Consider the following 16,884-nt stretch of genomic DNA (forward strand, 5'->3'; position numbering starts at 1 on the left):
TTGTCTGCATGTGAGTATCTGTTTACCATCCGCTTACTTATCTGTCTACATCTCTCCTGTCAGTCTGTCTGGGGGATTTCAGTAACAAACTCTGTTTCATGTCAATAACTTCTTTCCAGGGTTGAGTTGTGCAGGGAAGTTGTGGCAGCCGAGGGAAGGCACTTCTATTAACCCCGTCACAAAACACACAGAGAAGTGGATGTTCCATGGGACCCAAACGGTGGCAAATTGAAAAGGATACGTGGAAATACCAGTTCGCCTCTGAGGGTCGCTGCCACAAGGGCCGCTCCGAAGCCAAGAGCGCAGCAAGTTTCAAAAAAGGGTTTGAACGCTCGGATGGGCAAGCCAAGAAAGAAACAGGAACCCAGGGTTTTCGAAGGGATATCAGTCCCCCTGCTCAGAGGTATACCTCGGCCCCGCTCAGAGACAGGTTATTCCCTAAGTTGTCGAGGAAAAAAAGGCGCCCAGATGAGTTTGCTTGAGAAAAAAAAAGCAGCCCCCCAGAGTTGTTACACACAAAAAAAAAACCCTTTAAGAAACTCCGTTAAAGGCTTTGTTTGGCCACATCAGGCTCCCGTCGGCCGCTGCCATCTTGAAGACGCCATTTTGAATGGCTACGCCAGAGTGCTCCCCTGCCCCAGTAAGCCCAGGGAGCTGGGGGCTGTTTTCAGGGGTGCGGGGGCGACTTCACGGGGTGCAGGAGAGGCTTTGTGAGCTGCACTTTCGGGGGGAGGGGGAAGCCTCATGCAGCTCGTGAGCCACAGATTGGCCACGGCTGCTGTTGGTGATGGAGACCACTTCAAGGCTGAGGGTGCCACAGCACCCCAAGATCCAGCCCCTGTGATGCCATGGATCTGAGATCTGTCCCAGTCTTGCTGCATCATTGCCTGCGTTCTTCACCAGCTTTCTTCTGGCTTTTCCAAACAGAACAGGCTCAACTGGGACGTGGCTTTTTCCAGGTTGCCAGGTGATGATGCCCCACAAGCCTGAATCCCAGAAGTTTAAATCACCCCCACACACACTCTCCCCCAGGGCTTCAAGGGCCCACAATCCAAGGGAACCATTTTTAAAGGATAACCAGCCACCCAACTGCATGAGGAACATCAGCAATGCCTCTTCTAGCAGCACCTGCTCACGCTCCTTGCCTTTCCTCTTGGTTCTCAGCTGGACAGGCCAAATGGGAGCCATTTTGGTCCCAGCTGATCTTTACCATAGCTGAGAGAAAGGGTGGAATGGATTTCCATTTTCTGTTGAACTTCTTTTTACATGGAAAATGGGGCTTTGACCAAATGCAGGTCTTCATGGGAAGTAGCTGCTTTCCTTGAACATATTCCGTTTTTCCATTTGCAAGCTTACAATCTAAAAACCTAACGCAAGCGGCTTGCCACAATATAGCTGTCTTCAGCAGGTCTTAGCCACGCAACTTAGATTTGCATCGAGAAAGTTGGTTCTTGGTTATCTGACAGTGAAGATTTTGTTTTTGTAGTTTTGAAGCTTTGGGTGAAATCAAAGGAAACCATTTTTGTCAAGATTTTCTGGTGCAAAACAGGCCATTTTCAAGCCTGTGAGTAGACGTGGGGTGAGATCAGAGCCTCAGCTGAAAGCATGGGCAAAACTCCCATTGATTTCTAGGGGACAATAATTTCATCCATCAAGCCTAGTGGCCAGACTGTGAGAAAGGGCTGTAGCTGTGTGCATGGGCTATGAAGTAATCAATATATATATATTTTGGAGCTTTGTGTGTCTGTCTGTGAATCCATCTGTCTGTCTCTCTCGAAGTGGGTTTGTTCAACTCTTCCTAAACAGTAAGAGCTATGACCACCAAATTCGGTAGGCAGCTTCCTCTTATCCTAACTTAAAGCAAGGTCAGGGATTGGTTGTGCCAGGATAATGGGATGTGCCTGGAATGGGGCTGTTTTCCACAACATGAAAAGGGAGGGGCCTGAGCAGAGGGATGTGATTCCCACCAGCCACCACCGGCTGCAGCGAGCGCACGGCAGAGCTATCCTGCAGTGACCACTGGGGGCAGCCTCACCACAAGGGAGTGGCCGGCTGGGGATGGGGCTCTGCCATCATGTCTGCCAATGGCCCAGGTAAGTGAGCCCCCTGCCCCAAACCGCTACTCCCCACTGCCAAACCGGGGGTGGGGGAAAGCCGTGACCAGTCCCATCGCCGCTCCCCAGTGCCACTAGAATCCTGAGCATAGCCAGCTGATTCAGCTCCCCATTTCTGTCCCTAGGCCAGGCCCAGGGAATGCCGGCAGGAGCCTGCATGGGGGAGTACCAGCTGGAGGCCTGTGCGCACCACCACCTTCCCCACCCCCATCCCAGCTAGGCACGGCCCCTCTGCCCATCCCGGGCCTGAAGAGTGCTGGCTGGAGGCTGCCCTGCTCCCACCCCAAGGCCAGTCCCAGGCAACGCTGGGTAAGTCAAGGCAATATCATTTACAATATTCTGAGTAACTCTTATCTGAATACATTTCATTACTGCTGTGCCGGCATCCAGAACCTGCACTAGCCCGGAAATTGCACAACTCTGCTTTAGACATATTTATTGAGAGCTGTTAAGCTGAACAAAAGACTGAGATTATGCTCTTACAAGAGGCTACTTAAAGAACACTGCTTAAATGCTCAAGGAGGCTTGGAAGCAAGAGGGAAGCACTCGCTGGCCACAAGACTGGAGTGACCATTGCCCCATTCTGGGCCATACAGATGGTCCCTCTCTCTGGGGGTCAGAGCTTTCTTGGAACACTGGGGCCGGTTTCCTTGCACACTACACAAAAGGATCCTGAAAAATCCAACAGGCTTCTGCACGGAGCTACACGCATCATTGAAGGCATGGGAAAATACCTTCCGGGGAGAGACCAAAGGCACGCGCCCGCGTTGCTTTGTCAAAGAAAAGGTTAAAATAGTAACTCGAGCGCTGTCTGCAAGTTCCTCACCACAAAGCGCTCTCTGATCTCGCAGAGGAAGGCAGAACACGATCCCACACTTAAGATGCTGAGGCGAGACAAACTCAGACTAGAAATAAGGCACAAATGTTTAATAAAGACGGTAGGTAATGGCTGGGCGTCGCAGTAGCATGGGATCTCGTTCTAAAAGACGGGCTCTAGCTCAGGGAAAAACCCTGGGCCGAGGGCCAACGCCATTGGGTGAGGCTCTGGGGCCTGTTTCATGCTTGAGGGCAGATAGGCTTACAGCCAGGCCTGACCAACGAGCGTGCAGGGTGCAAGGCAGCACGCTGAGCCACACAGCTCCCGGGCGGCAGTGCGGAGCCCTGAATACGCAGAGCCGTGGAGCCCTGAATGCACGGGGCCCAAGATGACCACCTCACTCGCCTTGCCCAAGGGCCGGGCCTGCTTACGGCCTTTGAATCTGTGAATCTGGGACATCGTGAATCTGAGGTGCTAACAGAGCAGGCTGCCTCCCGCCTGAGAAGAGGGTTTGTGTCACCATGCTGCATTTCATTATGCACCCATCTGTACCCGCCCCCCGAGGGCTTCCGCATTCCCCATGCAGGAGGGGCTCATGCCAGCAGCCTTTCGTCTGGTGTTCCTGGCAGCGTTTTGGTAATTTGTTGGTTTGGGCTACGTGGAGCTGGATTTTCACAAGTGCTCAGCTCCTGAATAGGCACCAAAACAAGGGCGAGGGCTTCCCCCGAGGGCGCCCACGCTGAGGGCTTCCCCCGAGGACCTTTCCCAAAACCCAAGTCAAGGCCCTTGCTCTGGTGCCTCAATAGGAGCAGGGCAGTTTTGAGGCCTGGGCGCTGGGACACTCAGAAAAAATGACCTCTGACCCCAGGAAGGGCAAACTGAGACGCGAGTGTTACAAGGGCACAAGTGAAGGGACTGCGACATGCCGGTGGAGAAAGGCAGCAGGAACCCACATGGTAACCACATCTCTGTGCAACCACCTCAGCGCCCAGCAGTCAAACACAATTTGACTCTGTTGGGACTGAAAACTTCCACCCAGATCAAACACAGCGGAGTGGCGCTCACTGGGTTTTTCACTCCCACAATGGCCTCTCCTCCTCTATTTTCATAGCTTTGCCGTAGCCATCCATCTTGCCATCCACCCACTGGCCTGCCTCTGTGCCACCTCTCCTGCAGTCTCCAGTTCGCCGAAACCCTCTAGCTATCCATCTATTATACCCAGATATTAAACTGCAGCCAGTCTTCCTAACTGATCTTCCCACCCCCACCCTCCTTTCTGTCCCAGTCTTTGTCTATCACTTTCTCTGTCAGGGGAATGTGAGTCAGGTTATTTTATGCTTCCATTCCTCAAAGGCTGGTATTGTATCAGAAAGATGTTTTAAGTGCCTCGGGGTGTTTTGTTCCTCATTACTTCATAAAAGTGACATTAATAGCCAGGGAAGAGCACTGCTGAGTGCAATTACGGATGATGTTCCAGGTATGAAAGCTGTTGTGAGCCTGCTAATGTTTCCTAATTACAAGCCTTTTGGTGGAAAGTGAAAGGGAGAGAGGATGGAGACCAGTGACGGAACTGACGGGCGTACCTGGAAGGGGGAAGGAAGTTCAGAGACTGGCCTGTAGGTAGAATAACTGTCCCTTTCCTGGCACCTGAGGGCCAGCTCTAGGTCATGCTACCTGTGCAGCTGGGAGAGAATTGTGGGTTTCAAGCCCGATACCCACTATGCACCAGGCCAACGAAGACCCGGGCCAGAAGAACGCCGTGGCACAGTCGTCCCGGGGAACGACGGGGAGTGGGTTCACGTGGCAAACGTTCGGGCGGCAGGTCCCCAGTAAAGGGCTGAGCTCTGTGATGAGGTGCCCACACGGCGCTAGGCCTGCCCACGGAGAACTGGGCCCTGAGCCCCCGTGTCAACGCACTTGTGGGACTGAAACACCACCGATCTCTCGCTCACGCCGGCACCAGTCAGAAATGAATCGCCTCCCAGGTCCTTGCCTCCAAGCACCACTCACGGGTCAGATCCCAGCATCACAGCCATTGGGCTATCAGCCACAGCACCACCACGTTGGCTAGAACGCCAGCGCCGCTCTCCGACCCCGCCCACCCAGTGCCCTGGCGACCCCGCTGCGGGCAGCAGGAACCAGGTTGGACTGCTCAGCTGGAAGAACGGATGGACTCTAGGTAAATGCTGCTGAAAGCCAGCCAGTTGACAGAAAGGTATTTGCTCGGGGCGGCTAAGGCCACTGCGGAATAGGCAGGACAGAAGATTACACGGCAGAGACTGATCCACCCACATGGCTTTCACCAATGCTGGGCCCACTACAATTAGAAGGATCTTTAGAAGAGACATAACCCACGGGGGAGGGGACAGTGAGTTTCTCCATTTCCTTAGTGGGAGGAAGGGGAGAAAACGATGCCACTTCCCACCATGCTCCTGGACTCTGGAGGTGGGGCGGCGTGCTGTCCTGACCCTTGGTGATGCCAGAAGGGTCCCTGAGGAGGGGCACAGGCCTTCCCTGCTCCTTTGAGCAAGTTTCTCGTCCTTCGCACGTGGCCCCGTAAACGTGCTGCTGCCTTGTGTGTGTTTCCATGGGCTGCTGGTAGAAAGGCGACAGGAAACAGTCTCGCTCTGTCTCCCCATCCACCCTGGCTGGAGTGGGCCCGTAGATTTCGTCAGGAGAGAACGTGCAGGTCCGTGCCTGATCCGGTTAAGAAAATCTCCCAGGCCCTCAGGCCGCTGAGAGAGGGCGGGCTCAGATGGACAGGCAGCCATCACCCAGAATTAGCCACTGATGAGGCCTGAGCGGGGCCCTTCTCTCCCACAAGGGAAAGCTTGCCACAAGATCTGTGGCCCAGGAAGCGCGCTCACCTCGTGTCTGCGCTCTGCAACGTCAAGGCAGACCAGCTAGCTCAGAGTTCTCCAGGTTCTGCTTCTATTTGCCTCCGTTTTAAGCTCCCCTCACGCCCAATTTGCAGAGTTGTCGGCCAGGGCACAGGGGGGCAGCCGCCAAGAGTGAGAGGAATGCGTTGAGTTCAAGCTCTTCCCCCTCCCCCCTTAGCAGCTGGGGCACGGGATGGAAAGCTAGCCACGCCCCGGAGCGCATGGCTGCTGCCCCCCTACGGGCCCGAAAGGGTGCTCTTGGCTGTCGGATGCCCAGCACCCCGCACGAAGTCACAGCCTTTGACACCTCGCTGCCAGCAGCGGCAGTCACTTCCGCCTCCTTCCTTAGGGCCAAGCCAACCGTCCTTGTCGATTGCACCTCTGCAGGAAACCGTCATCTTCTGTGTGTCTGCCACAAGAGAGCACAAGGCAACAGCGACCATGCAAAACCCACGGGGAGATTTATTTGGGCAGCAGCTTCCATGGGCAAAGACTCCCTTCAACAGATTCATCTGACCAAGAGGGTCTCTGCCCACCCTAGTGTTTGCCCAATAAATCGGTTAATCTCTTAGGTGCCACAGGCTCCTCGTTGTGTTTGCAGCTACAGACTAACCCAGCAACCCCTCTGAGACTTATCTCCCATGGGTATCACTGGAGTCTTGCTTGGTCCTATGGTTCGGGTCGGAGCTCGAAGCTGGTTTGCTGGATAGACCCGCTCCGTGCTGATTGCGTCCTCTGTGGCTGGGTGTGGGGCCATGAGAGAGTTTTTCTAGACTGAATTCCAACATTTCTCTCTTCAGTGCCTGGCCTCCTTCATTACCGGAGCAGCTCCTGGCCAGGAGCTTCTAGCAATGGTACCACCCTCCAGCTCTCTCAGGCACGTTCAGGAGAAAGAGCTTCTCCATATTTTACCTGGTAAGACCTGGCGCGTGGAGAGACAGCTGCCCGTCATCCCAGCAACGGGCAGCAGTTCTGCGGTTTTCTCCTCGCTGGCACGTTTGACTTCCCGACAGCTCCAGGGCTAGAAGAAAGGGAGGAAACCACCTCTCTCTCGTACATAAAGCTCCTTCCTTGCTCCCAGGCTCTGCTTTAATAGCTGGGCCTACCCGCCTAGCCCAAGCGTGAGTTTAACTGTAACAAGTGAGCGAAGGGTTATAAAAACGTCAAGACAACCTATAAAAAGTGGCGCAGTTCAGCCTCTTACGGGAGACAAAGAGGCTGAACTAGTCTCAGCAAAAAGCCCGGCTGATGCTCAAGGACTATGTTAAGGAATATGCGTCTGGCAGGGGTGAGTGCAGGAGTGGGAATCCATGGACAAAAGATGAACAAAATGAGGGAATGAACTCATCTGCCTGTTGCTCCCTTTCGGTTCTTAAAAAACAAGGCAGGGTGGAGGGGCGGAGTTAACCAAAGCAGCAGTTAGTCAACAGCCAGGCTGGGGGAGAGGCTGGTAGGACCACATCTTGGGGTTTTCTAGTACTGAGGTTTCACGTAAGAGGTAACACCAGAGACCGAAGCTGGATTTTCTCCCTGGGCGGGTCTTTTCCCCCCCTCTTGTGCATGTTTGTCTTCTGGGGGACAGGACTGGACTTAACAAAAGCAGAAAACGCCTGCCCGTTTCAATACACTAACTCTTCCCCCCAGAAGGCTATTTCTTACCTTCACAGAGACTCCGCAATAAAGGGGGGGGGGTTTGCTCTACAAACTCTCCACCGCCAGCCTTATGTCAGACGTTACCTTTCAGCTGGCTTTGCTTCCTTGCTATTCATGGGCTCTCTGGCCTCTTCCTGCTAAGCCCCGTTCGATGGCGCTTACAGGGCAGGTTAGCACTTTGGGTCTTGGTAGCCCATCTAATCAACACAACAGGCCCTGGAAGCCGGAGACACTCCGTTCCGAGGGGTCCGAGAAGGAAGGAGGGGAGGCAGAGAGACGGCACTTGTGTTTTTGCCCCCCAAGACGAGAAGCTGTCAGGTTGAGTTCCTCCGGGTGCTTTGATCCCCTGCACCACCTCTCCAGAGGGCAAGGCCTTTCTGGAACCACGGCTGCCGGCCCCTCTCTGCTACAGTCAGCACCCAGATTTCTCTTGCCGGGGTGTGAGCTTCCAGGGACGTGCGTCCCTCCTGCCAGGGAAATCTGGCACGGCATGGAGCTGTGTAAAACCCACAGATCGGGGGGGTGTTCTAGTGCGCCTGTGTGCTGCACACTCACTTCTGGCAGCGGTGCAAAGCCACACGGGCACGGCCGGCCTCCCCCAGCACAAGTATTCACGGCGCCAGGCTGGGAGGCGCTGCAGAAGAGACGCCGGAATCACCCGGTGCACACCCGACATGCCTCAGCGTGCCCAAGCAGCGCACCCTGTCTGCATGGCTGGTCCCCCCAGACGGGGAGCTCTACGCCAGCTAGTGGCGGCAAGGCTTCTGAGTGAACACACAGCCCCACGCTCAGCTGGTAGGGCTGCGTAACACCGCACCCCACAGCCACTGCCGGACAGACGGGCTCTCGCTTCCAACGCAGGCCTGCGGCCATACGGGGCAACAAAGGCTGGGCACTACGGGCCAGGGAAAGCCTCGTATGCACACCGGGGCAGGCCTGCCAGTCGCGCTCGCCTGCGTGCCAACCCGGCACTTGCTCAGGCCAGTCGGCCCATGCAGGTGAGCAGCGACGCCAAGAAGCCTTCCCACAGCGCCTCCACGAACCTAAGGGGTGAGCAGCCCCTTCCCAAAGCCTCTCGCCACTGGAGGGTCTGCTCCCCGGGCCTGCCGCCGGCAGCCAACCCAGGAAAAGGCAGGCTCAGACAAAGGCCCACATGCTTGGCGCATGAAGGGGAGTCACCGCTGGGGCTAACTAGAGTTATCTAGTCCCAACTGCCCACCGTCAGGAGGTCAGAAAGCACGAGCCAGCTGCCCCCCAAAACCCTCAAGCCGCTCGTCAGTAGGTAATTCAATTGGTTTGCCCCGTGACGGAGGAAGCTGCGTCCCCCACACAATGTGGGGGGAGAGGATTTCAGACAGACAAACCCAGCCTGGAACGCACATCCAAAAAGGCGTCTTCTTTCTCCGGGAAGGGACCTGAGGCCCGTCTCTCATGCTCCCCCCACCCCGTCTCCAGCACACGGGCCCCCCCGATCTTCCCAGTTTCCACGCCCCTCCCCCCACTCTCACACACACTTTCCCCAGCACGTTCCCTCTCACGGGAAAGCGGGTTCTAATGCCCACGAGCTGGCGCTGAGCCAGAGCGGAGGACACAACCCTTCCCGCTGTGCAGTTTTCTCCCCCGTGAACACGCCAGCAGACCCAGCCTCGCCGCCGCGGCCAGTGCTCTGGAAAGGCACCGCCAGGGGCGGCCGGTGGTGCCGCACAGAAATGAAACCCCCTCTCGCTCCGCGGCTCCTTCCTGGCTGCGTGCGGAGCCCCCTCAGAACGTCGGGCGAGAGGCCCTCGGAGAGCGAGTAGGCAAGAGAGCCGTGCCCAGAGCCAATTCCCGGAAGAGGGGACCGACCGAGAAGCCGTCCCTACCCTGCGCCGGCTGGGCACAGCCCAGCAAGGGGCCCGTGGCGGGTTGGCAACAGGGCACCACCGGAGGGAGACCCGCTCACAGCCTGGCCGCCCAGGCAATATGGGTCCTTTATTTAACCCTGAGGTGCAAGCTCAGCGTTCCTGCCTCGCAAAGAGGTGGGTGGTTCCTAGACCAGCCGCTGCCAGGACAGAGTCGCGGCCTGTTCCAGGAAACGTGCAATTTGGGTTACTGACAGGTGCTCAGGCTAGAACGTACCGCTGTGGTTTAGACTCTGTCGCCGCTAGCACTCCTGGGTATGAAAAATTACCCCCGATCGATGCACGTTTCCCCAATAAAAGCACCGGTGTGGACAGCGCTGTCAGCGGAAATCACTCTCCCATGGACCTAGCCCCCACCACATCACTTGGGGGGCAGGGAACTGCCAGCAGTAGAACTCTCTCCTGCCGGCATGGAGCAGCTACGCAGGGAACCGGGATGCAGTGCAGCGCAGCAGAACCGCAGCAAGGGCCGTAGTGTAGACATTCATTATCTCCTGCACAACACACACCACATGCAGTGCGCCCTGTAAGCCACCCAGGAGAGATCCAAATGCCACCCAGCTGATTAGCGGAGCACCCACAGCCGGCAGCCAGTGTTAATACAGGTGGTGCACAGCCACACATGCCACAGTGCACAAAACAACATTTATTCTGCACGTGGATGGAAAAAATGGGAGGGACCCACTGGCCACAGGATTTCCCGCTAGCGTAAAAAGGTGGCAGACGTTTCTGCCGTGGGCGAAAGGCAGGCTTCACCACGCAGAAAGGCCTCGGCAGTTTTCAAAACCCAGCATGTCTTGAAAAGGACTGTGAAGCCTACAAGAGCAGAGACACATGCAGTGAGCCAGCAATTGGATACATCCACTTACCCCGGAAGGAGGGTTTGCAGTCCAGCCCAGCTCAGCGGTAGCCGTCCGGGTATCCATCAAGGTTTCTGAGGAGCACACACAAGAGGATCAAAACAAAACGAGTTACTAGGGACTCCAGACACTAGAGGGAAATTACGAACACCATGCAAATGTATTCGGCACCCGCTGTAAGGACTCTCTTCGGCTTTGATGGGGCAGGGCCGGGTGCCTCCATCAAGGCCTGGATCAAAAGCACCAGGTTTCATTTTACTCCTTGAATTGTTCCAATACAGGACCCCCCCGGGGCGGAGGAGGGGAGTTCTTGCACACATTCGTTATCTGCGTCACGAGAGGGAACAGAGCCAGATCAATGAACACGCGGGCAGATCGCGGCAGGAGGATTTCTGGTTTGGATTTTTTGGGAGGGGAAGGCTTTCTGCAAACCATTAAGATGCAACACAGCTAATATTTTCCCTTCCCTTCTTTTATGAGAAAAAATAGCAAGTTACACAGACAGCTGGGGAAAATCGTCCAGGTTTTATTTGTTTGTTTGCCGTAAGGCAGACGCAGCGAGTCATTTGCTTGGCTTCTGCATCTCTACCAAATACGAAAAACGTGCTGCTCACGTGTGGTCTGCCTGACTGGCTGTGCACCTCAAAACCTAGAGACGTTAGTGTTTTCCTTAATAGCTCAGGGCCTGCCTGAACAGGGAGCACTTTTGTCCCAACCAAGTTACTACTTCTCCGTAGTAGCAAAACTGGGAAATGAATGCTGGGAAGATAACCACATGGCACTTGAAAGAGAAACGGCTGGGAATAAAATCAGCCCGACTACAAGCTGCCGAACTGTTGTGTTCTACGCCTCCCACCCGCACGGCACGTTTAGACGTCTTCTGATCGTTTTTTCGAAAGCGGGTCTTTTGAAAGCGCAAGTAGTTTGGATGCATTTTTGGGGGGGGGAACCTTTTTCAAAAAACAGCGTAAACCTCCTTTTTTTTTTTTTTTTTTTTTAGAAAGAGCAGTTTTTCGAAAAGGGTTTTTCCCCCAAAAAACCCCACATCCAGACTACTTTCACTTTCAAAAAAAGACCCGCTTTAGAAAAAGCGATCGGAAGAAAATAGGCAAATTCCCGCAGAGTTTGCATATCCTCTTTCGAAATGTAAACGTAGTCTAGACGTGCCCGCCATGTCCCAGCACCCACAAGGGGAAACGAGGTGCCCCTCTTTGCCCTGCCACCCACCCCTGGGCCACTACTGAGGGCACAAGGTAAGAGGACTGTGACTAGCGCCCCCCGCCCTGCGTCTCCTGATTAATTCTCTGCATTTCCTCTTTACTCAGCAGCACCGACTAGCAGCACTTGGCTTCTCCAGAGACTGCCCTGGGCTCCAGCAGGGGGGAGGAGCTCTTCCACCTCCATTTAGAAAATAAACAGGGGTCAAAAGTACCTACAATTCTTGCTCCTCTTCGGACTCCTCAGAAGGATTGCTCGGACTGCTCTGCTACTCTAGCCCCTCACCACAATACCTGCCTTTCATGCTCTTCATGTTGCGTTCCTCACACTCGCTTTCAAGCTAGGTCAGTCCTCTTAATTCCTTGCCTGGGACCTCAGGAAGCGCAGAGGGGCTAAGTGAGTTGCCCAAGGTCACGCCGGCAGTCTGTAGCGGAGCAGAGAGTCTCCTCCACCTGATGCTAGTGCACTAAACACTGAGCCATCCTTGCTGTCCCTGGGACTGTGGGCGTCTGACACTGGCCATGCCCCCTGCCACTCGTCTTTCCACCAGCCCTCTGCCTTCAATAAGGAAAGGTGGGGGTGCTGTCGAATGACAGATGTTTGCTCCCTGGAGGCCTCCCCGGGCAAAGCTGAGCTATAGCCCTTCTCAGTCTCCCCCAAAGCCACCCTTGCAGCGCCGGGAACATGGGAGTTGCGCCCCAGCTCTCTTGTGTGCGGGGAGGGAGGGTGGCAACCAGGACCTCGTATGGGGGCAACCATTCCCTCCCACAGGCCTACCAGGGCCAGCAGCGGGAGATACGAAGGGGAGGCGGACGGGGAGGGGACGAGACCCAGCGTCAGGGGACAGACAGAAAGAGAGGGGGAAGGGAGGCTACAAGCCATACGTCTGGGGGGCCGCTGGGAAGCCCCTCACCCCACCACAGTCCCTCCGAATTGCAGAGCGGCTCAGGTAGCAGGGCATGGGCGGGGGGGTCTGGGTAAGGTGCTGGAGTGGGAACTAGGTGATTCAGCCTCAGTTCCTGGCTGCTGTCACTTCCCCTCTGTGACTCAGCGCCGCCCATGTCAAGCGAAGGCCCGGCTCCCTTCCTCCGCCGCAGGCCAGAGACACGGCCAGCGCTCCTCAGGGCAGAGCTGCCTGCCTCTGGGCACAAACACGCCCTTCGAGCACGGGCGGGTACGGCAATCGGGCCGCAAGGAGAGGGGTTCAGATGACGAAGAATTCGGGCCAATAGCAGCCAATGCGAAGGGATGAAGAACGGCACCGCACGGAGGACGAATGCCAGAGGATTGGAGCCATTCGCTTGCTTATCAAGTCGGCTTCAGCCAGCCCCTCTATGCCACGTGCGGCGTTTGTCACAACCGGCAGAGGAGGGCTGAGCCGAGCGCCTCTTAACTCACTTCCCTTCACTCGCCCCCCGGGAATGGCCCCTCAGCACCCGGGTTTCCACGCGCCTTCTGCGTATCCACTGGCGCAGATAACTAGGCAGCTCCACCAGCCAACGCCCGTAAACCCACTCCGGTACAGACACAGCTCACCCTTAAGCCCTTTCATCATGGGGGGGCTGTGTCAGGAGGGCCTGGCTTGGGCAAACATCGCAAACCTGGCTTCCTCCCTTGCCCGCACACCCCTAGACACCTGGCCACACGGCTCAGAAAGAAGCCACTGAGCCTCACCGGAGTTGATGCGCCTACACGAACGTTAATACGCCGAAGGGACAACCGACCCTGGCTCGCCTGCCTTCCCAGCCAAGAACCGTACCTGCGCTGCACCCCCCAGTGAGATGTGCCGCCAGTATTCCCTCAGGGTTTGGGGGTTTCACTTCCCAGCGGCCCGGTGCCACGGAGGCAGGAGCCCATTTTACAGAGGAGCAATCAGGCCTGCCGACGAGGGGATAAGGGACAGTTGCCTTTGAACTGATGCTAGAGCGCCGTTCTTGGACACTCCGTGGGGCTCCGAGAGCTGGGGGAAGGGAGCCAGCACCATGGCACAGGTGGTGCTGAGGGCTGGCTGCCCCCAGCCCTGCCCCTTCCACCAAAGGCTCCACCCCTTCCAGAGGCAGAGCCAGGCCCCCTCCCCAGCCCCAGGGCCCATGGCAGCTTGGCCCCACTTGCCCAGTGTCATCCAGCGATCACAGAATGCTAGAACTGGAAGGGACCTTGAGAGGTCAGCAAGTCCAGTCCCCTGCCCTCATGGCAGGCCCAAGCACCGTCTAGACCGTCCCTGAGAGGTGTCTGTCCAACCTGCTCTTAAACATCTCCAGAGATGGAGATTCCAACCCCCCTAGGCAATTTATTCCGGCGTTTCACCACCCTGACAGTTAGGAACTTTTTCCTCATGTCCAACCCAAACCTCCCTTGCTGCAATTTAAACCCGTTGCTCATTGTCGTGTCCTCAGAGGCCAAGGAGAACAATTTTCTCCCTCCTCCTCGTAACGCCCTTTTAAATATTTGAAAACCGCTGTCATGTTCCCTCAGTCTTCTCTTCTCTAAGCTAAACAAACCCAATTCTTTCAGTCTTCCTTCACAGGTCATGTTCACTAGACCTGTAATCATTCTTGTTGCTCATCTCTGGACGTTCTCCAGTTTCTCCACATCCTTCTTGAAATGTGGTGCCCAGAACTGGACACAAGACTCCAGCTGAGGCCTAATCAGCGCAGGAGAGCGCGGAAGAATGACTTCTCGTGTCTCGCTTGCCTGCGGCTGAGCTGAACCTTGAACTCCACTCTCCCGAGTCCATGCGCATTAGTCCGACGTCCCAATGCTGCAAGAACTAAGGAAACAAGCCAGCCCCATCTCATGTCAGCCACGATTGGTCTCCTTTACCCATAATGCACCTCTCTCTGTCATGCCCAGGCTGGCCACGTTCAATTACAGGAAAGGTGCTTTTAACAAGTGTTTATTTAGAAAAGATTTTTCACTCCATCATCTCTCTTCCTGGACAGCTGCTGGGCACGCTTACAGCTGGCCTCTCCGGAGTGCTTTTCTTGGCTGCGCGCGGACGCCAGGAACGTCCTTGCAATCACTTCGGCCAGGACGGTGCTTCCTCCGCTCGGCAGTTCCTTTGCCGCGGTCACTTGGCCCTGCTCGGTGCCGTGAAGAGCAGCTGATTCAAGACGTTAAGTAAAAATAAGCTCTCGTTAACAAATATGTTTTGCCCCTCAAGGCTGCAGTGACACGGGGGAGGTTTGCATCCTCTTCCTCCCAGCTCCGCACTCTTCCCTATGCCACGGTGCATGACTGCGAGACACAAGGGGATTAGTGTTAGCAGTCGCCGCAGCCGCCGCCGCCTGCCACGCTGCTCGGCCCTGACATGACAAATGAGTGTTTGGCTCTATAACTGCCAGGCTCTTGCCTCTTCTCTCCTCAGGCCTTTTCATTCACGGCAGGTGAAAAGCCCCTGCAGACAGCGGATTAGAGAGGACCCCTCGCAGGACTGGAGAAGGGGAGAGGGGTGTTACCTGGTCACAGGTCACACACGTGGCAAGTTACACAGCTCTCCACTCAAGAGACCCACGGCTGTGAAATAGCCGACTGGAGGAGGGGTGGAGTTTCCAAGCGGTCGGGGGTCCCTTGTGGTGGCCAAACTCAGTTCTGGAAGGGACTTGTCTTTCCTCAAGACAGAACTATTTGTTCCAGGGCACAGCCTGGGGCAGAGGGAAGGCAGAGTCCTCTTACCCGGTCCCTTCCTTTGTACATATGTAAACCCCGGGACAAGCGCTCCCACCTAGAGACGAGACAGCCCCGTGCCCAAGTGGCTGGCTCTTAGCAAGAAGCCGGGCACACTGCTGGGATGCTGAGAGGCCAACGTGGCCTGTGGATGCCCTCGAGTTTGACAGCCTGCAGCCTGGCCCTTCCTTCCACTCCCGACCCCGATGTCCCACCCCCGGCCCCACCAACGGACCATGTTTCCCCAGGGCCACACAGCTAACTAAGACTGCCCAGAGACCAACAGCCCAGAACTTTACCTGGCAGCACAGGAAGAGGGGCAGTGCCATTTCAAGTGTAGAAGGCACAGACTCCTCTCCCGCGCCAGACCCGCCTGTTCCCATCTCGGGTGCCCTGCCGACCACCAGCCACAGGCCGCCCCCTCATCCACTACACTGCCCCTCCAAATCGGAATGGCATTGTATCTTGGCACACACCCGAGCGGCGCGAGACCCTGCACGCCTGGGCACAAACCGCTCACTGAGAATTTCGCTCAGCCAATGCTGGTCCCCATGCCTCCCTGTCCCCAGCCAGCCCAATGAAGGGGTGGACAGGCCACTCAGGTTTGGCTCAGCCCAAGCATGGTAGGATTATGGCCTAGGACTAGAGCCATGGAGTCCAACACACTAGCCACGTGGCGATCTAGCCCCTTCGGTGTGGCTAGGTCTCTAGAGCAGAAGCCGCTCTAGTGGTTACTGTTTCAGAACTGGTTGGACACCACGTGGGGGTCTAGAGAACAAAAACACGAGATTAACACACACACACAACTCTAGGGTTCTTTTTGTCTCCTAGAGTCACACCCTTCAAGAGTCACATTTTCAAGCTTTTCTCCACAATCACAATGGCTAGAAGCGTACACGTCTTTCCAGCTAAAAGAATTAGCATGCGACACATGGAACGAGGGCTTTAGGAAAATCCTTGCGTATCATGAGATGTGCCAGGAAAGTGGAGGCGCAAGAAACACCGAATTCTCTCTCCGGGTCACGTCCACACTAGGAAGAGTGGTCATGTCTGAAAAGGCGTCAGCCAACCTATTTTACTCAGAACTCAGCTGGCACAGCTGGGAAAAACCAGGGTTAACAGCCTTGCTGCTAGTGGTTCATCTCACACCCTGTCGACCCATGACCTGAAGTTGTTATTTCAACACACACCGTATTTCTAGTATACACAAGCCTCATCGGCGATAGGGAGATAAAAATGCCATTGCCTCATGGGGGCAGCGGGCTCCTCGGTGTAAAAGGGGTCCGATGGGATTCCAAACAGGAGGATGTATCACTTGGTGCGTGCCACTGAGCATGGCCAAGAACCAAACGGACTTGTTCTTATGCCAAAATATTCTTTTTGGTGTTATCTCATAAGGTCTCTGGTCCAAAATCTAAGTCACCCTCAGATCCTGCTACAATAAACATTATTTTGCAGAGCTTTCTGTTTATTGTATTTTGCAAAAGCTCCACAATCCAGGAAAGTGTTTCAACAGCAATAGTAGCTAACTCTCTCTCCGTTCCTTGCCATCTTGAGATAACCCAGGTCCTCTGCCTCACAAGGGCTGGGAGTCAGTAAGTTCTTTGTAAGAGCCATACTGCTATCGGGCATTGGGAAGTCAGTTTGGAGTGTGAAGGGAGCCCCGGTGCTATTTCTTCGACTTTATCGCTCTTTTCAGCATTTCAGGGGTTTCTACATAAATGTCCTGAGCTACCAGAGTCCAGTAGGGAAGGTACCAGCTGTAGCATGGTTAGG

At 55.5% G+C, this 16,884-nt stretch overlaps 1 protein-coding gene across 10 annotated transcripts in view; it reads right to left on the reverse strand.

The window, feature by feature from the left end:
- Positions 1 to 16,884, reverse strand: part of EPHB1 (EPH receptor B1) — a 323,707-nt gene that overhangs the window by 159,266 nt on the left and 147,557 nt on the right. For all 10 annotated transcript variants that reach the window (XM_075937229.2, XM_075937228.2, XM_075937224.2 and 7 more), the window contains one exon: positions 10,234 to 10,298. In XM_075937229.2, the coding sequence (XP_075793344.1) occupies positions 10,234 to 10,290 (57 nt within the window). In that variant the 5' untranslated portion in view covers positions 10,291 to 10,298. The remainder of the gene's footprint in view (positions 1 to 10,233; positions 10,299 to 16,884) is intronic.

The sequence above is a fragment of the Pelodiscus sinensis genome, chromosome 10 (genome assembly GCF_052426305.1).
Source record: "Pelodiscus sinensis isolate ZL-2025 chromosome 10, ASM5242630v1, whole genome shotgun sequence".
Lineage (NCBI taxonomy): Eukaryota > Metazoa > Chordata > Testudines > Trionychidae > Pelodiscus > Pelodiscus sinensis.